This window comes from Mobula hypostoma, chromosome 23 (genome assembly GCF_963921235.1).
Source record: "Mobula hypostoma chromosome 23, sMobHyp1.1, whole genome shotgun sequence".
In the NCBI taxonomy this organism is placed as follows: domain Eukaryota; kingdom Metazoa; phylum Chordata; class Chondrichthyes; order Myliobatiformes; family Myliobatidae; genus Mobula; species Mobula hypostoma.
Window position 1 is genome coordinate 31,227,807 of NC_086119.1, and position 26,879 is coordinate 31,254,685.

At 42.4% G+C, this 26,879-nt stretch overlaps 2 protein-coding genes across 9 annotated transcripts in view; one reads left to right on the top strand and one right to left on the bottom strand.

The window, feature by feature from the left end:
• Window positions 1–11,638, bottom strand: part of LOC134336855 (acrosin-like) — an 87,186-nt gene extending 75,548 nt beyond the window's left edge. For 3 of the 7 annotated variants that reach the window (XM_063031441.1, XM_063031440.1, XM_063031434.1), the window contains exons 1-2: window positions 11,499–11,638; window positions 8,776–8,880 (exon numbers count right to left, since the gene is read on the bottom strand). The gene's annotated coding sequence lies outside the window, so the exon portion shown is untranslated. Of the gene's footprint in view, window positions 1–5,945; window positions 6,023–8,730; window positions 8,881–11,498 lie in introns of all 7 variants that reach the window. The other 4 variants (XM_063031435.1, XM_063031437.1, XM_063031438.1 and 1 more) reach the window with 4 other exon arrangements.
• gusb (glucuronidase, beta) overlaps window positions 11,608–26,879 on the top strand; it is a 42,376-nt gene continuing 27,104 nt past the window's right edge. Inside the window, exons 1-6 of one of the 2 annotated variants that reach the window (XM_063031432.1) lie at window positions 11,608–11,967; window positions 15,286–15,471; window positions 17,384–17,562; window positions 21,059–21,201; window positions 23,107–23,300; window positions 24,634–24,786. In XM_063031432.1, coding sequence (XP_062887502.1) covers window positions 11,788–11,967; window positions 15,286–15,471; window positions 17,384–17,562; window positions 21,059–21,201; window positions 23,107–23,300; window positions 24,634–24,786 — 1,035 coding nt within the window. In that variant the 5' untranslated portion in view covers window positions 11,608–11,787. The remainder of the gene's footprint in view (window positions 11,968–15,285; window positions 15,472–17,383; window positions 17,563–21,058; window positions 21,202–23,106; window positions 23,301–24,633; window positions 24,787–26,879) is intronic. The other variant, XM_063031430.1, reaches the window with a different exon arrangement.

Here is a 26,879-nt window from a genome sequence, read left to right on the forward strand (position 1 = left end):
ATAAGGAATACCAACACTAACCCATTAGATGTTGGTTCTCTTATCACGAGGTCGCGCTATTGTTTAAATATACTTACAGCACTTTTTGCTGTTATATACATCAATGTAAACGTTTGCCCAAATGATAATAGCGATTCTCACCAATCCTGTTACATGTGGTACAAATCTCAAGAAACCAGATGTTTGAAATTGAGGCGACTTCAGGGCGTCGAAAGGAATCGCGTGTCACGTGCCGCTCTTCTACAGCTCGTACCAGAAAGAAATTCGCGCTTTTCCATCCGGATTTTAACTCGTGTTTGTTCTGTCCAAGCAGTTTCGACCTGAGAGTAGGCTGTCTAATCTCCTGTCTGTTCGCAGCAATCTGTGGTCTTGCTTCTCAACGGTTGTCCTGAACCTTAATCTCCTGAACTGACTCACCAAAACATTCGCGTCCTTGCCCCGCATCAGAAGAACACATTGCTCTCGATGTTGGGGAAGTCCAGAACGAGGGGTCACAGTCTGAGGATAAAGGGGAAGCCTTTTAGGACCGAGATTAGGAAAAACTTCTTCACACAGAGAGTGGTGAATCTGTGGAATTCTCTGCCACAGGAAACAGTTGAGGCCAGTTCATTGGCTATATTTAAAAGGGAGTTAGATATGGCCCTTGTGGCTAAAGGGATCGGGGGTATGGGGGGAAGGCTGGTACAGGGTTCTGAGCTGGATGATCAGCCATGATCATACTGAATGGCGGTGCAGGCTCGAAGGGCCGAATGGCCTACTCCTGCACCTATTTTCTATGTTTCTATGAGACAGTGGGATCCAGGGAAATACTCCTGCAAGTTATCAGTCGGTACTAATGCCTACAACCACCACTGATTTTCAGTGTCCCAAGGGCAAGGTGAGCTGTGTCAATGACTATCACCCAATGGCACTTACATCTACTGCGGTGAAGTGTTTGAGAGGGGTTGGTCATGGCTAGAATCAATGTCTGCCTCTGCAAGGACCTAACCTGCTGTAATTTGCCTATCACCACAATAGGTCTGAAGTGGATACAATCTCATTGGCTCTCCACTAGCCCTTGAATCCCCTGGACAATAGTAATACCCACATTAGGCTGCTGTTTATTGACTACAGCTCAGCATTCAATGCAATCATGCTGTCAGTACCTCCAGTTGAACTCTGTCTTTTTGTGTGCTTCCCCCTAGCTGTCCATCTGTGGTTTTGTATTGCCATGCGCTCTTGCTCTGCTCTAGACCCTGTATTACTGAGTACTCCGTGTCTCATTATTACCTGTATTGCTGCCACCTGTGTCTCATTGTGATCCACCTATCATCTACCTCTCTGTTTATTGCTCAGTGTATTTCAGTCCTGTGTTTTCACCTGTTTGTGGTCAGATCGTGCCAGTGAATTTTTCTTTTTTTTTAATATATTTATTTTTATTGAAGGAATGACACAATACAGAATATATAATGGATTACATTTTCCTCCATTTTGCTTTAGTATCGTACCCCCAAAACAAACCTCCCCCCCACCCACCCTCCCCGAACATATCATGGCAGCTAATATATCTACAACACAACAATTCACAAATACAAGTATGGACATTTCACAACCGTACCCCCACACTACTTCAATACGACAGCTCATACACATCTGCAACATGTCAGATGATCCAAAATACACTCATATTTACAATTCATCAACCACCCAGTGAGGTAAATTATAAGTGTGTTAAATGGGAGGCAACTTCCTAAGTACAATCAAATGCCCTCAACTAGTAGGTAATTCCTTAAGACTCCCAAAATATGATAAGAAAGGTCCCCATTTTGAATAGAACTTTTTCACAGACCCCCTCAAAGTGAATTTAATCTTTTCTAATTTCAGAAAAAACATTACATCTTCTAACCAAGCAGCAGCAGTTGGGGGAGTGGCAGATTTCCAAACCAGCAAAATTCTCCTACTGTCCAATAGCGATGCAAATGCAATGATATCCGACTGGCTTGCATTTAAACCCAAATCATCATCTGCCACACCAAATACAGCTATAAGTGGGCAAGGTCTCAGTGTCACCCGCAAAACCTCACTGATAATTTTAAAAACCAGTGCCCAATAGTCATCAAGCCGAGGGCATGACCAAAATGCATGTATTAAACCAGCCGGAGAGAAGGAACACCTGTCACAGCCAGCGTCTGTCCCAGGGTATATGTCTGCAAGTCTGGCTTTACTTAAATGTACCCTGTGTAAAACTTTGAATTGTATGAGCCCCAGTCTAGCACATGATGATGAGAAATGAACCCTATTCAATACTTTTGCCCAATATTCTTCCGCAAGGTCCATACCGAGGTCGTCCTCCCACCTACTCTTAGTTTTGTTTAGATCTTGAACTCCCAAAGACATCAGCTGAGAGTATAGTTCAGAAATCAGCCCCTTATTGTTAAAGCTAAGAGTGAATTTTTCCCATAACATAGCAGGTGGTAGAACAGGAAAAGAGGGAAACTTTTCCTTGACAAAGTGGCGAATCTGCAGGTATTTAAAAAAATGATTATGCGGAAGGCCATACTTACCGCGCAGGTTATCAAAACTATCAAATATGTTATCAGTATACAAATCCTTAATGTGCATAAGACCATTCAAACCCCATTGTCTAAAAGCTGAATCGAATGTGGAGGGAGGAAATAAATGGTTTTTATGAATGGGGCCCAAAACTGAAGCTGATATGAACTTATAGTGGCAGCGAAATTGATTAAAAATTTTGAGGGTAGAGAGCACGACCGGGTTAGATGTGAATTGAGAGGATTTCAATGGTAAGGAAGAATACACCAAAGCTGGGAGAGACGAGGAGTGGCAAGATCGTGACTCAAGCAGGCACCAGATTATATCTGGCCGGTGAAGCCAAAATAATACTTTTTGAATGTTCGATGCCCAGTAATAATGAATAAAGATGGGAAGACCCATTCCACCTATGTCACGACCTCTTTGAAGAATGCGCTTATTAACCCTTGGGACCTTATTTTCCCAAATAAAGGAGGTTATAGCTTGATCAACTGATTTAAAAAATAACTTAGATAAGAAAACTGGCAAACACTGAAACAAATAGAGAAATCTAGGAAGCATAGTCATTTTCACTGACTGAATTCTCCCAGCTATAGTAAGGGGTAAACTGCGCCATCTCTCGAAATCAGCCTTCATTTGGCTAACCTGAGGCCTGTAGTTAGCTTCAAACAGAGATGTAAAAGAGCGAGTAATATGTATTCCTAGGTATACAAAACCATCTTGAGATAAAGGAAAGGGCAAGGATTCCTGTCGGATCTGTAGGGCCAAGTTATTAATGGGAAAGCATTTGCTTTTTTGAAAGTTCAGTTTATAGCCAGAGAAGGCTCCAAATTGACCTAATAATGACACAATAGCAGGACTACTACCTATAGGGTCGCTAACATAAAGTAAGAGGTCATCAGCATATAGGGAAACACGGTGTTCCATGTCCCCTCTTATAACACCTTGAAATAATGTAGTTGACTTAATTGCAATAGAAAGAGGCTCAATTGCAATTGCAAAAAGAAGAGGGGACAGTGGGCAGCCTTGGCGAGTGCCACGTTTTAATGGGAAATAGCCAGATCGAAAATAATTTGTCTGTATACACGCTGAAGGCGAGTGGTATAATAGCTTAACCCAAGCTATAAATATTCTGCCAAATCCAAATTTCTCCAAAACACTAAATAAGTATACCCATTCCACTCTATCAAATGCCTTCTCCGCGTCCAAGGCAATAACAACCTCTGGACTTGGAGAATCACTCAGTGAATAAACCACATCAGCCAGTCGACGGATATTAAAAAAAGAATAGCGATTTTTAATAAAAAACGACATGCAAGCACTTTAGCCAAAATTTTCACATCTACATTCAAAAGTGAAATGGGGCGATATGATCCACATTGAGTCGGGTCCTTGTCCTTTTTAAGAAGTAGTGAAATAGCTGCCTGTGAAAGAGAAGGGGGTAAGGAGCCATTCTCCAAAGATTCCTGAAACACTTCTAGAAGGACCAGTGTGAGCTTATCCTTAAATTTCTTATAAAATTCTATTGGATAACCATCAGGACCTGGGGACTTACCACTCTGCATAGCCATAATGGCATTATTAATCTCTTCCTGCCCAAGAGCCCGATCTAGGTTCTCCACTTCCTCTGGTTCAAGAGTTGGTATTTCCAAATTATCTAAAAAACGTTCCATATTTGTTTTATCTGAGGGGAACTCTGAGGCATACAGAGAGGAATAAAAAGTTGCAAAGATGTTATTAATCTCTTTTGGATTGCTTGTCAAGTTCTGGTGCATGTCTCTTACCTGAGGAATAAGTCATGATGCAGCTTGACGTTTCAACTGATGAGCCATAAGCCGGCTCGCCTTGTCACCATATTCATAATAGAGGCCACGTGTCTTAAGAATTAATTGTTCTGATAGGTTTGTAGATAGAAGATTAAACTTCGCTTGCAAATCAACCCGGCTTTTATATAATTCCGCAGTGGGTGCCTCAGAGTATTTTCTATCCAGGTCCCAAATAGATTTCAATAACACTTGCATTTCTTTCCTACGCTCTTTATTGGCATGTGAAGTATAAGATATTATTTGACCCCTCAAGTAAGCTTTTAAAGTTTCCCAAAGTAAAGAGTACGATACCGACTCAGTTTTGTTAGTCTCGAAGAATGTGTCAATGTTAGCCGATATATAACTACAAAATTTCTCATTAGAAAGCAAAAGGAGGTTAAGTCTCCACAGAGGCCGTTCTCTAACGTTTAAAGGAAAACATAGGTCCAGTTTCACAGGCGAGTGATCAGATATAACTATAGCAGTGTATTCAATTTGTCTAATCATAGGTATCAAGGAATTATCTATAAAGAAATAGTCTAGCCTGGAATAGGAGTGGTGAACATGAGAGAAGAAAGAGAATTGCCTAACTGATGGATTCAAAAATCTCCAAGGATCCATATAACCATTTTGTTGCATAAACATCGAGAAGGCCTTTGCCATACCAGAAAATGTTCCCCTAGGGCAAGACCTATCAAGCAGTGGGTCAATAACACAGTTCAAATCTCTGGAAAAGATTAGCTTATGTGTATTCAGGTTAGGTATTAATGACAAAACCCTATTTGCAAATTGGACATCGTCCCAATTAGGAGCATAAACATTTACCAAAATAACAGGTATCTGAAAGAGAGAGCCAGAGACTATAATAAAGCGACCATTAGGGTCACTGATTACATCAGATGGTGTGAACTGCATTCTTTTGGTGATTAATATTGCCACCCCCCTGGACCTACTATTAAATCTGGAATGAAAAATCTGACTAATCCATGCTTTACGAAGTCTATTATGGTCCTCCACTCTTAAATGTGTCTCTTGTAGAAATAGTATATCAACTTTTAATTGTTTCAGATGAGAGAAAACTTTAGCTCTTTTAACCGGACCATTAAGCCCCTTTACATTCCGAGAAATAAACCTCACAGGGTGGCCTCCATCAGCTGCACTCATGTTAACCATATCAAAAGACACACAGGGCCTACAATCCAAAACAGTGCGAGGGTATAAGTTGCACACAATAACGCACAATAAAAAGAAAGTCTGATCAATCCGTAACACACAAAAGAATAAACTGCATGGTAATCCCCCAAAACACTCCCCCCACCCCTTTACACAAACAAAAAAACCCAATTAACCCCCGAAGCCTAGATCTACCTCCCCAATTGAGGATGATCGCAGGCAGTACCCAACAAAAAACTTCCAAGGCGTCCCCCATACAACCCAACTTTCAATCTAATCTAGGGTGGCTCCCCTCCCTAAAATTTATCCTATCACTTATACTACCTTTAATATAACATATAGGCTAAAGATAACACAGGTCAAGCTAAGTATTAAAAACAAAAAAAAACACACTGGGCAACTTAAAAACCCGAGATATAAATCCCAAATATTTACATTTTGCTGGTTGAAAGTTTTTCTTAATCAGTTTCGGCAGCATAGCAGTTCGACCCGATCGCGTTCCACAAATTAAACTGGAAAAAATGAACAAAGAAGTGGATTGTGAAAATTAACAGTTTGCTTCGGCATGAGGCCCCTTCAATGCTGCACGAATAACCTAAAAAAAAAGTCATTGCTCTTCTCGTTCTTGTTCTCCCCAGCGTGAATGGTAAAACTCTTTGGCCGCCTCTGGTGTATAGAAATAATGCTTTTTACCTTCAGGCATGACCCGGAGCTGGGCAGGATACAAGAGGCCAAGCCTGACCACTTTCCCGTAGAGCAGGGATTTCACCTCCTTGAAAGCTGCTCGTTTTTTACCCAGCTCCGCACTAAATTCTTCATAAAAAAAAAACACGGTGTCCGCGGAAATACAGCTCCTGCTTCCGTCTGTTGATGATGCGTTGCTTATCTTGAAAGGAGTGAAAGCAAACCAGGAACGTTCTGGGTCTCGTTGGCTTGGCTGCAGAGACACCAGATGGTTTACGTCCGACTCGGTGAGCACGCGAAAGTACGAGAGGACTTGGGAAAAAATCTGCCCCCAGCACTTCGTCAAAAAAACTCGGTCATAAATTTAACAGGGTCCGAACCTTCCAAATTTTCAGGAATGCCGACCAGTCTCAAATTGGATCTCCGCGACCGATTTTCGAGGTCATCTAGCTTTCCCTTCAGAAACACGTTTTCACTCTGCAACGCTGCAACGGCGGCTTCGGCGCTCACCAGCCGGTCACTGTAATCATTCAGGCCGTCTTCAACCCCACGAATGCGTTCGTCCTGTGACTCGTAAGCAGACATAATTTGTTCCATGGTAGCAGTCACTGGTGATAAAGCATCTTCAAGTTCCCTTTTTAGGGCAGAATGCACCGCTTGCATGGGTCATGTCAGTAATAAGCACTAAACGAAGCCTCTGCAAGTCATCGGGTAGGGCAGGTCCGGGACCAGCTCCAGCAGCGTGCAACGGCGCCATTACTGTAACATCTGCCTTTTTGCTCGAGGTTTCGCTATCTTTTTCCCCAGCTTTACTTCGAAGGTACATTCTACTTGCCATTTCAATGTCCAGCTATGTCCCGCGTTGTTCACAATGGTAAGTATCCAGTTATCTCGAGCATACGGCAAAGATAAACAGGTAGATTTTCAATAAAAATCGGGAGCCACACTCACACGCACCAACTCACTCCATACTCGACGCCGGAAGTCGAAATTTGTTCGCCAGTGAATTTTTCTGAGCCTTTCCAGCATTTGTATCTGTACTCTGTCTAAATATTGACTCTACCTGATTCTGGTTTTTGGATTTTTCTGGATGTTTTGATCTCTGCCTGAACTTTGACACTGACTTTGTTTGCACCTTGGGATTTATTACTCAATTAATATCACTGTAAGCACAGTACTGGGTCTGTGATTGGATCCCTGCTCCTGTGTCCTGACACTTACCTTCAGTTCTAATCAACAAACTCCAAAACCTGGGTCTCTGTACCTCCCTCTGCAATGTGACTTCCTCAATGGGAGACCATAGTCTTTGCAGATTGGAAATAACATCTCCTCCTTGCTGATGATCAATTCTGGGGCACTGCCAGGATGTGTGCTTAGCCCACTGTTCTACTCTCTTTACACCCATGAATGTATGCCTAGGGACAGTTCGAACGCCATCTATAAATTTACCGATGACAATTGTTGGCAGGATTTCAGATGGTGATGAGGTGGCGTACAGGAGCAAGATGGATCAGCTGGTTGAGTGGTGTTGAGGCAGCAACCTTGCACTCAGCGTCAGTAAGACCAAGGAATTTATTGTGGACTTCAGGAAGGGAAGTCGAGGGTACAAATGCCAGTCCACTTCTGATCCATCAGTGAGGAAATGGTGAGAAGCTTCAAGTTCCTGAGTGTCAACATCTCTGAGGATCTATCCTGGATTCAACATATTGAGGCAATTACAAATAAGGCACGGCAGCAGCTATATTTCATTAGGCGTTTGAGGAGATTTGTTGTGTCACCAAAGACACTTGCAAATTTCTACAGATGTACCGTGGACAGCATTGTAACTGGTTGCATCGCTGTCTGGTATGGAAAGGCCACTAAACAGGATCAGAAAAAGCTGCAGAAAGTTGTAAACTCAGCTAGCTCCATCATTAGGAGGGTTACCTGCACCTTAAAACCAGTCACTTTGGACAGTTGGGGATTGGCAGCTCATAAAGGAGAAGAAAATCTCTAAACTCAAGCCTCTGCTGTCTTTTGCAGCAAAACCCACTCACGGGGAAGGCTTCAGGAGCAAACTCCAAGGAAAGTGCTGGAGCTGGTGTCCCTAAGGTTGTCCTACATTGATTTCAACACTGACTGGCAACTCCAGTGATACAGTTTGACACCAGCAGTATCAGTCTCTGTCATTCCTTTGGATTCATTAGCCGTGTGGAGAGGGGAAGCCAGCTGCATGGGCAACAGATTGCTCTCCATATCGTACTGCCCTAGTTTGCATGCTAGCTTGTGTATCGCATCGACAGGATACAACATCCCTGGCCAACCCCAACCAGTGGAGGGCCTAAGATATATAGTTCTTACTGTAATCTATAGCTTTTATTGTTGTATATTGCAATGTTCTGCCACAAAACCACAAATTCCATGGCAAATGCCAATGATATTAAACCTGATTCTGGTTGTGATTCTATTTTCTGGTTGTAGCTGCTCAGTGTAGATTAATTTTCAGTTCCAGAAAGTGCCCAGTACTCTTAGAACGTTGGCACCCCTGGAGGATTACCTTTTAACAAGTGGACAAAGTGCAGCCTTACAGTCTCAACATTACCGTCATTCAGGGTGAGAAGTTCTGGAAGGAATCAATTGAGAACTTTTTCCAAGTAAGCAGAAGTTCCGCCAGAGGAGAGTGTTCGTAGAGAAGAACCGGAGGAATCTATGATCCAGAAAGAAACAGACACCCATAAGACGTAGGAGCAGAATCAGGGTATTTGGTCCATGAGCCACGTCTATTCAAGAACCTATTAACCTCCACTTTAAATATAGAGGGTTTAATGAATAGCAGAGGGTTGTAAATCTAGTCAGCTCCATCTTGGGTACTAGCCTACAAAGTACCCAGGATACCTTCAGGGAGCGGTGTCTCAGAAAGGCAGCATCCATTATTAAAGACCTCCAGTACCCAGGACATGCCCTTTTCTCACTGTTACCATCAGGTAGAAGGTACAGAAGCCTGAAGGCACACACTCAGTGATTCAGGAACAGCTTCTTCCCCTCTGCCGTCTGATTCCTAAATGGACATTGAATCCTTGGACACTACCTCACTTTTTTAATATACAGTATTTCCTTTTTTGCATGTTTTTAAATCAATTCAATATACATATACTGTAATTGATTCACTTGTTCACTTATTATTTTATTATTTTCTCTTCTATATTATGTATTGCATTGAACTGCTGCTGCTAAGTTAACAAATTTCACGTCACATGCCGGTGATAATAAACCTGATTCTGATTTTGATCCAGTGACTTGGCCTCCACAGCCATCTGTGGCAATGAATTCCTCAGATTCTGCACACTCTGGCTAAAGATATCCCTCCTCATCTCTGTTCTAAAGAGATACTCTTCTGTTCTGAGGCTTTACCCTATGGTCCTAGACCCTCTCACTATTGGAAACATCCTCTCCAAGTTTCAATGAGATCCCCATTCATTCTTCTAAACCCCAGTGAGTACAGACCAGAACCATCAAATTCTCTACCTGCCCTAACCGTTTCATTCCTGGGATCATTTCTGTACATCCTTTGTTAGATATGGGGCCAAAAACTGTTCACAGTTCACTAAATATGGTATGACAAAAGCCTCAGTATTATGTCCTTACTTTTATATTCTAGTCGTCTTGAAATGAAAACTAACATTCTATTTGCCTTCCTTACTACTGACTCAACCTGCAAACTAACTTTTAGGGAATTGTGCATTAGGACTCCCAACTCAACCTGCAAACTAACCTTTAGGGAATCGTGCATTAGGACTCCCAAGTCTCTTTGCACCTCCAATTTCTAAACTTGCTCCACATTTAGAAACCAGTCTGCACCCTTGTTCCTTTGCCAAAGTGCATGACCATACATTTCCCTATATTGTTTTCCATCTGCCAGTTCTTTACCCATTCTCTTATTCTGTTCAAGTCCTTTTTGCAGATTCCCAGCTTCCTCAGCACCCCCTGACCTCCACCTATCTGCAAACTTGGCCATAAAGCCATTAATTCCATCATCTAGAACATTGATATGTAACATGAAAAGTAGTAGGCCCAACACAATCCCTGCGAAACACTGGTAGCCAACCAGACAGGCCCACTTTGTTCCTACTCTTTCCCTTCTGCCAGTTAGTCAATCTTCTGTTCATGCTAGTACCTTTAATGTAATACCATGGGCTCTTATCTTGTTTAGTAGCCTCATATGCAGCACCTTGTCAAAGGCCTTCTGAAAATATAGGTCAACAACATCTACTGACTCTCCTTTGTCCATCATACCAGTTATTTCCTCACAGAATTCAAAAAAAATTATCAATCAACATTTCCCCTGACAGAAACCATGCTGACTTTGGCCTTAATGTGCCTCCAAGTACCCTGACTTCAACTTCTCAACCTCTGAATTTGGACTAAGAGGCCTATAATTTCCCATCTTTTACCTTCCTCCCTTCTTAAAGAGTGCAGTAACATTTATGATTTTTCAGTCTTCTGGAAGCATTCTAGAATCTAGTAATTAGTGAAAGATTGCTAATGCCCTCTTCAAACTGCAAGGTGAATTCTATCACATTATGATCACACCCTCCAAAGGTTTCCTTTACCTCAAGCCTTTCATTGAAGTTACCTCTTTCTGAACCCTGAGGTGTAGTCCATCTGATCCAGGTGACTTATCTACCTACTGACCTCTCAGCTTCCCAAGCACTTTCTCCTTAGTAATAGCAACTACACTCACTTCTGCCTCCTGACCCTCTTGAATTTCTGGTACGTATCCACTGTGAAGACAGATGCAAAATATTTATTACGTTCATTCGCTGTTTCTCTGTTCCCCACTACTACCTCTCCAGTATTACTTTCCAGTGGTATGGTGTCCACTCTTGCCTCTCTTTTACTCTTTATATATCTGAAACTCTTTACACCTGCTTTAATCTTTCCTTTTTTTATTACTGTCATCTTTTGCATTGCAGCTTCAGCTCTTGTAGCTGGAAAATGTTGACCACTTCCCATCCCTAAGGAAGGCAGACATTGATGACGTCCGCATCACCTTCAATGTGCTATTGACCAGATTGACTAAGGAGCAGACCGTTTGAAGATCAAAACCTCCATAGTGGCACAAAGTTCTGAAATGTCTGCAGTACAAATTTCACGGCACTGTAAAAATTATTACCAATAGTGTCTTGATAACAGCCTCAACGTTCACCAGAAGAAGTGAAACGAATTCTCTCTAAAACCAGTATTGGTTCTTAGTTATGCCCAGTCACACTTGCGTTGCTTTGGTTATGACCTTCAAAAGCTCAACGCCAGACACCAAAAACTGACCTTTGTGCTGAGTTTTGTCATGGAAAGTGATTAGCAGGCAGATGGAGGAAAAGATTCAAAGGAGTGGTCAAAACTCTCCGGACCACTCAAAGCGCAGTAGCAGCATTCGGGACGTTGAGGAACATTTGAAATGATGCACAGAGGGCCTGTGTAAGTGGCATGAGCACCAAAGACCTCCCGGCCCTCCTCCCGCTGGCATCCGCTGCCGCAACTGTGACCGGATCAGCCGCGTCTCCGCGGATCATGTGATCGCGGGTGTCTCGTGACCCGGAGGGAGCGGACCTGCGAGATGGTGTGTAGCCGGTGGTTGGTGCTCTTGTTCCTCGGCTCGGTTGCTGCCCTGAGTCCCCGAGAGACGCCGTCCCGAGAACTGAAAGAACTGGGCGGACTCTGGAGTTTCCGAGCCGATCGGTCCTCGGGCCGGAACCAGGGATTCGAGGAGAAATGGTACCAGCGACCCCTGAGAGAGGTGAGGCAATATGATCACAGGGGAAGGAGGGTGTGGGGTGGTGGGTGAAGGATTTAATGCATCGCCCCCTGCTCCATCTCTGAGGCCTTTAGTTCCTTTCCCCTCCTCTCTCGTCTAGTTCCCCTCGGCAAGACCGGCATGAGTAACATAGAAAAATCACCCGGAGTCTCATCGTATTTCCTGAAAACGGCAATGTTGCAACCAGCCGCCAAAAAAAAAGTGTTAATGTGACTGCAAACCTGATGGTGAAGATTCAGTGCAATCCTGCAATGCAGTGAAGTAATAACTAGCAATTTCCAGCGTTTAAAAAGCTTGCAAAACTTTTTGCTGCTGGTAAAGTGCTTTAGAATTGGGGTAACACACATCAAAGTTGCTGGTGAACGCAGCAGGCCAGGCAGCATCTCTAGGAAGAGGTGCAGTCGACGTGTCAGGACTAATTGAAGGAAGAGTGAGTAAGGGATTTGAAAGGGGGAGGGAGAGATCCAAAATGATAGGAGAAGACAGGAGGGGGAGGGATGGAGCCAAGAGCTGGACAGGTGATTGGCAAAAGGGATACGAGAGGATAATGGGACAGGAGGTCCGGGAAGAAAGACAAGCGGGGGGGCGGGGGGACCCAGAGGATGGGCAAGGGGTATATTCAGAGGGACCCTCTTTTTCTCCCTCTAAAAAGGAGAGTGAGGGAAAGAATGTGTGCATAAAAATAAGTAACAGATGGGGTACGAGGGGGAGGTGGGGCATTAGCGGAAGTTAGAGAAGTCAATGTTCATGCCATCAGGTTGGAGGTTACCCAGACGGAATATAAGGTGTTGTTCCTCCAACCTGAGTGTGGCTTCATCTTTACAGTAGAGGAGGCCATGGATAGACATGTCAGAATGGGAATGGGATGTGGAATTAAAATGTGTGGCCACTGGGAGATCCTGCTTTCTCTGGCGGACAGAGCATAGGTGTTCAGCAAAGCAGTCTCCCAGTCTGCGTCGGGTCTCGCCAATATATAAAAGGCCACTTCGGGAGCACCGGACGCAGTATATCACCCCAGCCGACTCACAGGTGAAGTGTCGCCTCACCTGGAAGGACTGTTTGGGGCCCTGAATGGTGGTAAGGGAGGAAGTGTAAGGGCATGTGTAGCACTTGTTCCACTTACACGGATAAGTGCCAGGAGGGAGATCAGTGGGGAGGGGTGGGGGGGACGAATGGACAAGGGAGTTGCGTGGGGAGAGTGATCCCTGCAGAAAGCGGGGGGGGGGGGAGAGAAAGATGTGCTTAGTGGTGGGATCCCGTTGGAGGTGGCGGAAGTTACAGAGAATAATATGTTGGACCCGGAGGCTGGTGGGGTGGTAGGTGAGGACATCCCCCATCCCTCCCCACTGATCTCCCTCCTGGCACTTATCCATGTAAGTGGAACAAGTGCTACACATGCCCTTACACTTCCTCCCTTACCACCATTCAGGGCCTCAAACAGTCCTTCCAGGTGAAGCGACACTTCACCTGTGAGTCGGCTGGGGTGATATACTGCGTCCGGTGCTCCCGATGTGGCCTTCTATATATTGACGCAGACTGGGAGACCGCTTTGCTGAACACCTACGCTCTGTCCGCCAGAGAAAGCAGGATCTCCCAGTGGCCACACATTTTAATTCCACATCCCATTCCCATTCTGACATGTCTATACACGGCCTCCTCTACTGTAAAGATGAAGCCACACTCAGGTTGGAGGAACAACACCTTATATTCCGTCTGGGTAGCCTCCAAACTGATGGCATGAACATCGACTTCTCTAACTTCCGCTAATGCCCCACCTCCCCCTCGTACCCCATCTGTTACTTATTTTTATACACACATTCTTTCTCTCACTCTCTTTTTTCTCCCTCTGTCCCTCTGAATATACCCCTTGCCCATCCTCTGGGTCTCCCCCCACCTTGTCTTTCTCCCCAGGCCTCCTGTCCCATGATCCTCTCATATCCCCTTTGCCAATCACCTGTCCAGCTCTTGGCTCCATCCCTCCCCCTCCTGTCTTCTCCTATCATTTTGGATCTCCCCCTCCCCCTCCCACTTTCAAATCTCTTACTCACTCTTCCTTCAGTTAGTCCTGACGAAGGGTCTCGGCCTGAAACGTCGACTGTACCTCTTCCTAGAGTTGCTGCCTGGCCTGCTGCGTTCACCAGCAACTTTGATGTGTGTTGCTTAAATTTACAGCATCTGCAGAATTCGTGTTGTTGTTGTTAGAATTGGGGTTGCTGGAATGTATGGAAATAGTGTCAGAGGTCTCCACAGCACACAGTTTCAGACAGCATAAACATAAATAATCACACTCCATAATCTGTACAACCACCGATCACTTCCCAGCTTCTGTCGCTATTTCTCTGCTCCCCTTCTCCATCTGGCCATCTTCCCTTTATCTTTTAGTCGGGATGGAGCGCTCAGAATCTTTGGACGGTCCCCAGTGATGGTGCCTCACTCAGAGTTCCTCCAGCAATGTGTTTTTTTTTGCTCCAGATTGCAGCACCTGCAGGCTCTCGTGTACTGTAATCAAATAATCTACTGTTATGACATTAGTGGATAAATATTGAGGGTAAACACCGGGAGAGAGCCTGCGAATAGTTTCAGTTTAACAGATCAACTGAAAGGTGACACTTTGTGTAGTTTATCAGTTTGTCCTAACTTCACTGGGGTGTCGGGCTAGACGTTGTACTAGTGGGTATAAACATTTGAAATTTGCCTCCATTGCCAGCTGAGATTAATGGGGACGCGAACAGTCCAAAGTGGACCAGATTTTCCCTTTGTCCTCCAGTAACGCATTTAAATCTATTTCTCACGTGTACATCAAAACATACAGTGAAATGTGGCATTTGCATTAACAACCAACACATTGAAGGATCTGCTTCGGCGTTGGCATAGGGTGCCCACAACGGTCCGCAGAATAACACAGAACACACCAAGTAAACAGAGCGGAACCAGTGGCATAAGCTGTGTTCTTCCCTCCCACCCACCTGTGCTGATAGTCCTCTAACCTCAGGGCGGGCCGTGTTCAGCCTCGCGTATTCCCAGACACCAGGCCCCAACGTCCCCAGTGGGCTCGGAGAGATTCACAAACCCGGGTTCCAGCCATCAGTCTTGATTGGGCCTTCGGTCCGGATCTCCGATACATTGTACGCACATTAGTGGGTCAGAAACTACTACCTGTCAGCCTGAGAAACACATTTTCTCTCTGTGTGTAAAGCTTTTTGTAAAATTTTGTCTCATCAGAAGAGCTTTTTGAATTGCTCCCAGATATTTGTACTTGTGTGCTTGCGGTGTGTCCCATCATAAATTATTTTTTCTTAGACAGGGCCAGTGATCGACATGCCTGTTCCAGCAAGTTACAATGACATCACACAGGATCCCAGGTTAAGGAACTTCATTGGCTGGGTTTGGTATGAAAAAGAGGTTTGGGTTCCTCGATGTTGGACTTCTGATGCTGGGAAGAGGGTGGTACTCTATGTTGGTAGTGCCAATTACTTCTCTGTGGTTGTAAGTATACATAGTTATTTGATATAATGTTTCAACTGCTTACTGTAACTAAGAATTAGAATTAAATTTAATGAGCTAAACAACCAATATCATAACATAATAGACTTTTAAGTTGATGATAAATGACTAGTGTCATTGCAGGTACTTTTAAGTCTATTAACACTTGCAGCTTTGGCGTATATGCACTATCTGTGCTGTCTTGTTTCCTTAGAAGAAACTGCTTAAGTATCTTTTTCAGTACAGTCTAATTCTAACACTTGTTAAATCTTAAGTACAATGTTTCTTGGGGAAAAAATAGCTTTGCAGCAGCTGGATTCAGTGGCCTGGATTTGGAACATAACGTAAATGGCCAGGTTAAGAGAAAATATCATATAAGATGGTGAGAGTGACTTAAAAAGTAGGTAATCATTTTCTTCGGATGGAATGAATGATGAGGAATCCATAATCTTCCAAATATATGTAGATTCAAGGTGATCCCTGGGGGCTAGAGAATTGCAAATGTTATAGCTTTATTCAAAAAATGGTATTGGGATAAACCCTGTAACTAAAACCAGTCAATTCAGATTTACTCATGGTGAAATATTTTGAAACAGTAATCGGGAACAGAATTAGTAGTCATTGGGACACATTTGGTGTGATTTGAGAAACCAGATGTTGATTTTCTAAAGACAAATTTCATCCAACTTCATAGTTTTTGATAAAGTATCAGACAGAGTTGATGTCTGTCCATTCTCATTGAATTCTCTCTCAAATATTGAAAGACCCTGATAGAGTGGGCTTGGAGGATGTCTCCTATAGTGGGGGAATCTAGGGCCAGAGGGCACAGCCTCAGAATACGGGGACTTCTCTTCAGAATAGTGATGAGGAGGGATTTCTTTGGCCGGAGGGTGCTGAATCTGTGGAATTCATTGCTACAGACTGCTGTTTAGGCCAAGTCATTGTGTATATTTAAAGGGAAGTGTGGGTTATTGATTCCAAGGGCGTCAAAGGTTATGGAAAGAAAATTGAGAATGGACTTGAGAGGGATAATAAATCAGTCATGTAGAGCAGACTCGATGGGTCAGATGGCCGAATTCTGCTTCTATACATTATGATCTTATGAGGGAAATGGTATTGGACTTCCAAAGAATGTGATAAGGTGTCACTTAATTTTGTCAAGAAGGTAAAAGGGCTTGGCATAGCATGGATGGAAAATTGGCTAAATAACAGTAAAACTGAGCAGTAGTAAGAGGTTGTTTCTTGGACTGTAGGTAAGTGTACAATGTAGTTCCCAGGGCTCAGTACCAGAACTACTAATACCAATGTGCATTAATGATTTAGACTTGGGTGTGCTTGGTCATGAACACCCCTTCGTATGAACAAAATAATTAAATTCAGGAGTCAGAAGCACATAAGGTATCTTTCTTGTCACATAGAGCAGAACTTGTTTCCTCTCTCTCCACATAGAAATTGTTCATTCTTATCATTCTAGTGTGCTTTTGATGCCATTCGTTACAATACTGTGGAGGTACAGTTGCCATCTCAAGTGCTTTTTTTTTCCTCTTGTGCCTTTTATGACTTGTGGGCAAAATTGTCTTCTGGGTACCTGTAAAAATGGAACTCAATTGGCAAGTCTCAAATGATACAAAACTTTGAGGAGCATTAACAGGTAATGGAGTGTAGACAACGTGGTGGAATAGGTTGCCGATGAAATTTAATGGTGAAAATGTGAAGATTTACATTTTGGCACGAAGAATGAGAATGGGCAATATAAGCTAGAAGGTACTGAAATGAGGGACTTCAGCTCTGTAGGTAAACTAGAGCAGCTTGGGGTGAAGCAGTATGTAAGTGGTTAAGTTTATTTAACTCATGACTATCCAGGTTAACAGTTTCCAGCATCATGATCAAGGTGTTTTTTTTTGTTTGTTTGCAGTGGGTGAACGGTATTCAGGTTACCTTTCATGAAGGTGGCCACCTTCCTTTTGAAGCTGACGTCACTAAAATTATGCAGAGTGCTGCATCTCAGTATAGAATCACTATAGCAGTAAACAACACACTTACTCCTTATACTTTACCACCAGGGAAGATTCAACACATGTCAGATACAAAAAGGTGAGATTAAGTAAAGTGAATAATTCAATGATTGATATTGATAAACATTTCTTCCCTCTAGCAGAATAATCCAAAGCTTTTTGAACGTATTGGGTGTAATTCATTTTTAATTTTCCCAATTCAGCTAAAGAATCTTGGGGGGAGGTTCTAACAACAAATGTTTCCAGTGAAATATTGGCCAGATTAACTGCTTAAGTTCTTTCATTACTGAATGTTAATGAAAAACTTGGATAGCTAGAACCATTTACTGCTAAAAATGAAAGGTGAGAGGAAATACTGTTTTTAAGGGGATTTAATATTTACAATGGGTTTGACCCAGGATATCTAATTGTGGCATGCTGAAGTGGTAATTCTCTATGTGGGGTTGCTGGAAGGTTGCCTGACTATCAGAGTTGCCATTTTGGGCCTGATGTTCAAGCCGCAGTGGTTACAACAGGGAAGTGTCATATCAAGAACTACAAACCTATGACCAAGTCTTTCACTGCTTTTGCAAACTGACATTTAGGAGAAAAAAAAATTCACAGTAAAAATGCTTATTTTAGAACTTGCAGTGCAATTAGTTAAAGAAAACGAACTTGCCGGTCAAATTGAAGCCCACAGATTAAAATATCTGTGGATGTGTGTTTCAAACTTTGAAGCCGTGAAGGAAAATAGGCAGGATCTATAGACTTGTTACAGATTAGGACCATGTCTTTTGTTAATTAATGACCTAGATTGGGGTAGGAGAGCACAATTCAAACAAAAGCAAATTTGGGAATGTAATAAACGGGGGGGGGTGCGTATAGTGACTTCAGGGTGACACAGTTGGACTGAAGAAATGCAATGGACTTGGTAGACATAAATGAATTTGCGGGAAGAACAAGGAGCAACAGTATTAGGCTATATGTCAGACCCTTTGAGCATGGGATGTTTATTAAAATGCTTACAGGTTTGATTCGGGAGAGATTGAAGAAAGGGTGGGATTATTCTCCAGAGAACAGACATTAATAGAGCAACACACACAAAATGCTGGAGGAACTCGGCAGGTCAGGCAGGCAGCATCTCTGGAAAAGAATAAACAGTCAGTATTTTGGGCCAAGACCCTTCTTTCGGACTGGACAGGAAGGGGGAAAATGCCAGAATAAAAAGGTGGGGTGGGGGTGGGGAAGGATGATAGCTAGAAGGTGATAGGTGAAGCCAGGTGGGTAGGAAGGGTAAAGGTCTGGAGAGGAAGGAATGTGATAGGAGAGGAATGGACCATGGGAGAAGGGGAAGAAGGAGGGGCACCAGGGGAAGGTGATAGGCAGGTTATGGGAAGAGGTAAGGGGCTGGAGTGGGGAATAATAGAAGGAGAGGGAATAAAATTATTCAAAGGAAAAATCAATGTTCTTGCATCTAGACAGAATTAGGTGTTGCTCCTCCACCCGGAGAGAGGCCTCATCGTGGGCAGCTGGGGTGAGCGTGACTGTCTGGGAAATGGAGGAGATGTGGGTGATTGCAGCATCAATGGTGGAGGAAGGAAAGCCCTGTTCTTTTTAATGAGGACAGCTCTGGTGTCCTGGTAAAGAAAGCCACATCCTGAGAACAGTTGCAGTGAAGGTGAAGGAACTGAGATCAGGGAATAGCACTTTTATAGGACTTCAGGGAGACAGGGTGGGAAGACGTATAGTCAAGTTAGCTGTGGGAATTGGTAGGTTTATAAAGAATGTTGATAAACTGTTTGTCTCCAGAGATGGAGGTAGAGAGATTGAGAAAGTGGGGAGAGAAGTGGACCAAGTGAAATTAAAGGGCAGGGTGAAAATTGGAGGCAAAGTTGATGAAATTGACGAGCTCAGCATGGGTGCATGAAGCAGCATCATTGCAGTCGTCAATGTAGTGCAGGAAGAGTTGGGAAGCTTTGCCAGGCAAGGCTTGGGATATGGACTGTTCTACATAGCCAACAAAAAGGCTGACATAGCTAGGGCCCATAGCTATCCCTTGATCTTGGAGAAACTGGGAGGAGCTGAAGGAGAAATTGTTGAGGGTGAGGACCAGTTTTGCCAGATGGAGGAGGGTGTGGGTGGGGACTGGTTGGGTCTTTTGTTGAGAAATGAAGCAGAGAGCTTTAAGGCTGCCTTGATGGGGGGATAGTGTGTAGGGACTGGAGATCCATGGTGAAAATGATGTTGTCAGGGCCAGGGAATTGAAAGTTAAGGAGATCAAGAGCATTTGAAATGTCGCAGATGTAGGTGGGAAGGGACTGAACCAAGGGGGATAGAATGGAGTTGAGGTATGTGGACACGAGCTCAGTGGGGCAGGAGCAGGCAGAGACGACAACCTACTCAGACAGTCGGGCTTGTGGATCTTTGGGAGGAGGGAGGCACAAGCAGGAGGTAAGGGAACTATGAGTTTGGTGGCAGTGGAAGGCACCTGTGACAGTGACAGAGACATTTTTCTGATTGCCTGGAGTGGGGTCCTTCTCAGGGTGTAAGTAAGAGTTGCCCCCTGGCCTCAGCAAGGCAGAGGTCAATCTGACACACTACACCAGCATCCTCTTTGTCTGTGAGCTTGATGGTAAGGTTGGAATTGGTGTGGAGAGCAGTGAAGGGTAGAAGAAATGGTGAAGACATGGCAGGGATTAGAACTGGGATCAAAGGGGAGAAGATGGTTGGTAGTGCTGGTGGGGGGGTGGTTGGAGTATCCGGGGAAGGTAAAGTGGGAGGAAGATGGGGATTTGAAGGCCTAAGACTGAGAGATCCAGGTTTGGAGAGCAGTGGTGGGGGAAGGGGATACTTCTTGATAGACCTGTTGTTCCATTTTTGTGATTTTTAAGTATTGTGTATTACAATATTATGCCTTTTTACAGAACTAACATGAGGATATTTGGCAATATAATGTTTCAGTGATTTATTTTTATTAATGGTTTTGATATTTTGACTTTTTGCAATATTACACAGGATGAATTACAAAGGCTATAATAAAACAAAAAATGGAAAATTTGCAAAACTAAAGGCAAAATTTATAAACAAAACAACATTTGTGATTTCATGGAGTTGCAAGGCTTGATGTCAGAGCCCCATAAGAGGCAATTCTCCAATTTTGGTATACAGTATTTTGGATTTACTTTTTTCTTGAAAGAAGCATGATAGAAAATGTGGCACTGACACATTTTTTCATTTTTAATACTTTGTTTTCAATAACTGTAAAGCAGCTTATTCATGAGGATTTTTAAATAGCATTTTCCTCATAAAACTTCAAGTTGAAAATTAAAAACTTAGGTAGATGGTGAAAATATGAGTGAAAAACGCTTTACAGATCAGGCAGCATCTGTGGAAAGAGAAATGCTTAACATTTCCAGGACCTGAAACATAGACTATTTCTCTTTCAACAGATGCTGCCTGACCTGTTGAGTATTTCCAGCATTTTCTGTTTTTATGTGGCTCTGGATTTATTTTGTTATCTTCAGCCAGAAGATAAGAGTAACAAATCTAAACTTGTGCATTTAGTATCCCAGTTATACTCTTTTACCTTCTTCTAGGTATCCGCCTGGTTATTTTGTGCAGATCGTCCAATTTGATTTCTTCAATTATGCTGGGATTCATCGGCCTGTTCTGTTGTATACTACACCTAGTGTCTACATCGATGACATAACAGTTATAACAGACATCCAGGATGATACAGGTAGATTATTTGTGGGACTTGGGTTTCACTGGCAAGGTCTGCATATATTGCTCATCCCTAATTACACCTGTGACGTGCTTGTAAGCTGCTACTTTAAATTGCTGTGGTCCTTGGCTGATGTTACTCTTACCGTGTATATTGGGAGTTTTATTGAATTAGATCCAGCAATGATAAGGGACAAGCAATATATTTCCAAAGGCAGGATTATGAACAACTTGAAGGGGCGCTGCATGTGCTGATGATCCCTAGCACCTTGAGTTTCTTGTCCTTGGTGGCAGAGGTCACGTGTCCTGGAGATTCCGTCAGAGTAGTCAAGATGTGTAATTCCAGTGCATTTTGTAGATAGTACATTCTGTAGTCGTGATATTCTGAAGGTGAAGGGAATGAATTTTTTGGAGTGATCAGGATGCCAAACAAGGAGGTTGCTTCATTCTGGATGGTTTCAAGCTTCAAGAATTGTTGGAGCTGAACTCGTCTGGGTAAGTGGGGAGCGTTCCATCAGACTACCTGCACCTTGTACATAGCAGAAATGTTTGTGGTACCAGGAACTGAATCACTTGCCCTAAGATAGCCATATGGAACGGTAAGATAGCTTCAGACCTTCTTTTGTGGCCACACTGATGACGTGGGTCATCCAAATAAGTTTCTAGTTAACTTGGAGGTGGGGCTTTGCCCATGGTATAATTATTGAATGTTGAGAGTAAGTAGTTAGGCAATCTTCTTTTGAAAGTAATCATTGCCTGGGATTTTTTTGTGTTGTGAATGTTATTGGCACATGCCCGAGTGTTGTCTACGTCCTTTTGTATGTAGACTCCGTTTGGTGAGGTTGTGTAGTCATCAATACAGATTCCTGGCACTGACCTTATTATGACAGAAGGATGCTTGAAGCAGCACAGTGGAGCTGCTGTTGGAGATCTGGGTTCCATCTTGACCTTAGTTGCTGTGTGGAGCACCTGGTGGAAAATGCATTCAGTCACATCCTGTGACTAAATGGGTTTCCACCAGGTGCTCTGGTTTCCTCCCATGTCCCAAAGGACTGTAGGTTAATTGGTTACTGTAAATAGGGTAAATGACAGGAGATTCAGGATGAGATTAATAGGCATGCTGTAGTGAATAGGTTACAGGATGGTGGGAGGGTGAGGACTGATGGAAATGCTAAGGACTGGTATAGGCTCAATGATCCAAATCCCTCATAAGAGGATGTATACTAAGTAGATGGAAATGGTGCCAAAGAATTTCTGCACCCGTGTTCTAGTGCTGGGGTGATTGACCTCTAAGAACCACAAGCATCTTCCTTTGTGCAAGGGATGACTTCAACCATTGGAGTGTTTTCTTCTTGCTGTCTGTTGACTTTGGTTTTGACAAATTTCTTTGATATCACACCCTGTCAAATGCTGCCTTGATGTCAAGGGTGGTCCTGTCACTTCATTTGTGACATTCAGCTGTGTGGTTGAAGTTTGGACTAGCGTTTTGTGTCGCGGTCTGGAGCCAGAAATCCAAACTGGTCATTAACCATTGAGTCACACAGCACAGAAACAAGCCTCTTGCCACACTGTATCCATGCTGACCAATATATACCTGTCGATATTACAAACGCTTGTAATTTCATTTACCAGTACTTGGTCTGTAGCAAACTAGGTCAGGCAATTCAGATGCAATTCCAGTTGCTGCTTAAATGTTGTGAGAGTTCCTGGCCTCAGGTACTTGATATGACTTTGCTCTGACTGGCTGGTGAAAATCAACTAGATTGGACTTGTCCTGCTTTTTGTAAACAGTACATTCTGCACAAGATTTGACTTTGACTGGAATTACACAGCTTTTGTTTTTAGCAGGAGTATGCTGTGCTGTGACTTTCTCCTGACATCTAAAACATAGCTGTCACTTTTTAATCTTGCTTTCCTTTAGGAATTATAAATTACCAACTGTCTGTTAGTGGAAGCGCACATTTCTCATTGACAGTGAAACTGTATGATCAGCGAGGACAGGTTGTTGCCTCTGCCACTGATGTACCTTCAGCTGGCCAATTCAAATTGCATAATCCTAACCTATGGTGGCCGCACCTTATGCATGAGAATCCTGCATACCTGTATAGCCTTGAGGTAAGATATTTGGTGTCTCATGTAAAAACTGTATTGTTCCAAGGTAAAAGCGGGGCTAGGGGAGTTTGGAGTTTTAGAAAATAAAATTGACGTGATTCTTTAACTAGTTAAGCAATTGGATCAACTTCAAACCTACCTTCTCTAGCTCTGTAGAGTAATCTGAAAAATTTTGACTGTGTGGGTAGTTTACACCGTGTGACATGAATATTCTAATTTCCAATTTTGGGTAACTCCCTTTTTTCCCCACCCATTACCCGCTCCCTCTGATCTTCTTCTAGTCTTCCCATTTTTACTGCCTTCGTCACACAACACCTAGCCCCGCTTTTACCGATCTTCACCCTCTCCTGATTCAAACACAGGGTTCTACCACTGCTCCCCTACCCCACACAAGAAAAACCTGGCTCCAACCATTATAATCATGAGCTGCTGAAAGTCCAAAGCAACACGCGTAAAAGGCTGGAGGAGCTCAGGTCAGGCAGCGTGTATGGAAATTAATAAACAGTCGACGTTTTGGGCCGAGACCCTTCTTCGGGACTAGAAAGGAAGGGGGAAGATGCCAGAATAAAAGGCGTGGGGAGAGGAGGGAGAATAGCTAGAAGGTATTTGTACACCTATCTACTAATTGTTAGCGGAGAGGTGAGCAATCACCTTCTGGCTATCCTCCCCTTTACTTTGGGGATCTGGCACTGTTAGTACCTGTTTATATCCCTCTAGCAGCTGTTTCTTCACACTCGCCCCCCCCCCCACACTTTGCTCTATTTGTTTGTCCCCCTTTTTCCACTTTGTCCCCTTCATCATTCACCTTCTACTGTCTTACAGTTCCACTGCTGCTCCCCTCCCCCACCTGGCACAACCTGCCTGCCATCTTGCACCCCTCCATAGTTGACCAGTCACCTCAAAATCCTTTCTTGCCTCTCCCTTCCTCTTTATACCAGCCATGTTTCTTGTCCATTTTCAATCCTGATGTGGGATTTCAACCTGAGACATTGACAATTCCTTTCCTTCCCCAGATGTTACTCAACCATATTGTGTGCTGCTTCTAAATGCATGCTTTTCAGGTTCTACCTGTGTTATAAGGCAGTATTTAATCTTTTCTTTCCGAGTGTGACATATTGCACAACTACTCAGCATTTATACTTAGCGAGTTTTTTAAAAATCAGATTTCTTGTTGACATTATATTCTGCATTTTTAAGGCAAGTAATTAGTGATGTATTACTAGATCTTAACCACTTTAAATTCAAAATGTTATTTGACTGTGTCTGTTGGAAACTAGTGGCTGTATTAGGACTTGAATTTGCCAACTTTAAAAAAAAAATTACATTTTATACCTAGGTGTATATGAAGAGTGAAAATGGTGGCATTTTGTATGAAGATTTTTATACATTACCAGTAGGAATTCGCAAAGTCGAAGTTACCAAGACCCAGTTCCTTATTAATGGCAAGCCATTCTATTTCCATGGAGTGAATAAGCATGACGATTCTGATGTGAGTATCAATAAAGCTTCTGTCATCTGCCTATTTAAATTGTTTGTATTTTTTCTGGTTTGGCTTTAACATTTTGAGTCATTAGGTATTGGTTTGTATTTTTAGTTTGGATGTGAACTATTTTCATTCTATTTCAACAAATGTTACTATCAGCAATTTTTAAAAAATCACATTGTGAAATTTGTCCACTAAAGTACACTAAATTCACACAGATGTTTAATTTGAAGTTAGGAAGTTCCACACAATTGTAACCAGGCTCTTTCTGAGCATTATTTGTCTTTACCTGTGCTGTAAATTCTGTGAATATTACCGGCTTCTATTGATTGCAAACTTCCTTTTATGGCTAAACACTAAAATAGAAATAGGATAAATATGCATAATAGTAATTGTCGTTTCTGTTTTTTTTATGTGATCTTGAGAGTTTATGATCCCTACATCATTTCCTTTATTTTATTTTTTTTTATTTGGATAAGGTATTCCCAAGTATTACACAAACTTTTTTTACATATAAAAACCTTTTCCATTTTTTATGTATAAATCTATATATATTTATACATTCACAAGTACACGTTCACATTTGCTCCTACCTACAGACTTACTTATCCAATCCCTGTGCACTTATTTACTTCATTTTATTATTTTTTCCCAAATCTTTTTCTTTACTTGTATTAATTCCACGTTTTCCAGAAATAAAACAGTGAACATTCGAACCAAGGGAGCTTACGTTAACACTATTACTATATTGACGAGGAAAGCAGTCTGAACCTTTAGGCGAGTCATCTAAAGTCTGATCACATTGGGGTTATAAATTCAATCCAGTTATTCTAAATTTGATAAAATTTTTCTTTTTGAATTCTCAGAGTAAGTCATCATTTCCATTTTAAATATTTCCAAAATAATTTCATGCCAATCTTCTAATGTAGATGATGTTCGATTTAGCCACTTTCTGGTGATTGATTTCTTACTTGCCGCTAAAAGGGCCAGCAGCAGCTTCACATCTATCTTCTGTTCCAAAAACAATATATACCCCAATTAGAGAGTCTCCAAGTTCAGAGGTATCTTAGTCTTAAATACCTTAACTAATGTTCTGTGAATACCTTTCCAATATAAACTTAATTTAGGGCAATCCCAGAAAATATGGAAATGATTTTCTTCCTTGGAGCCGCACCTTGTCCAACACGTCACGTTTGTGTCTTTATATTTTTCCTGATATGGGGTCTTGAAGTATCTTATAATATTTTTCCAGCAATGTTCTCTCCAAACCAAAGAGTTAGTTGAAGACCACTGAAAGCTGCGTATTTTTCCCCACGCTTCCTCTGAAAGTACCAACGCCACTTTTTCCCCACTTCTCTTTAATATACAATGCGTTTTCATTTTTTGCATGAGAGAGGGCATTATATAATCGAGAAATTGATTTATTTGGTATTGAGCTGTAAGCCGATTTCAGAATCTTGAAAAATTCTAATTTTGCTGTTGATAAGTCTGTATATCTACAACTCTGGTTAAAGTAGTGTCGTACTTGAAGGTACCTAAAAAAAAAAACAACAAAAACAAACAAACAAGCATTGTGTTCTAGGCCGTATTTATCCTGCAGGGATTAAAAACTTTGTAATGCATTTTTATGTGTGAATGAGGGGTAGGTTGTAAGACCTTGCTATATCCATAGTTCAAGGAATTCGGTATCGTAAGCACACCATCTGAAAAGTTTTAACATGTTGTAGATTCCACATGAAGTAACCACTTTCTGTCATACTTTAGTGTGAGATTTATCCAGCTGTTTTTAATCTTTTCCAATTGTGCCATCAATCCTTTATCTGAATTGAGGTCTGTAGAGGAAAACTGTCAATCAATCCAAATTCTATTTCCTTCCATCTAGCTTTGTATTCTCTATTACACCAATATAACAGAGGGGTTATCTGTGAAGCATAAAAATAATTTCTCAAGCAAGGAAGTGCCATACCTCCTCCTTCCTAACTGTAAAGTGTTAAATTGGATTCTAGGTTTCTTTCCCTAGATTGGTTATCAGGTAAAGTCTGAAAAAAGTAAAGTAACCGAGGGAGAATATTCATTTGTATGGTATTTATCCTTGAATT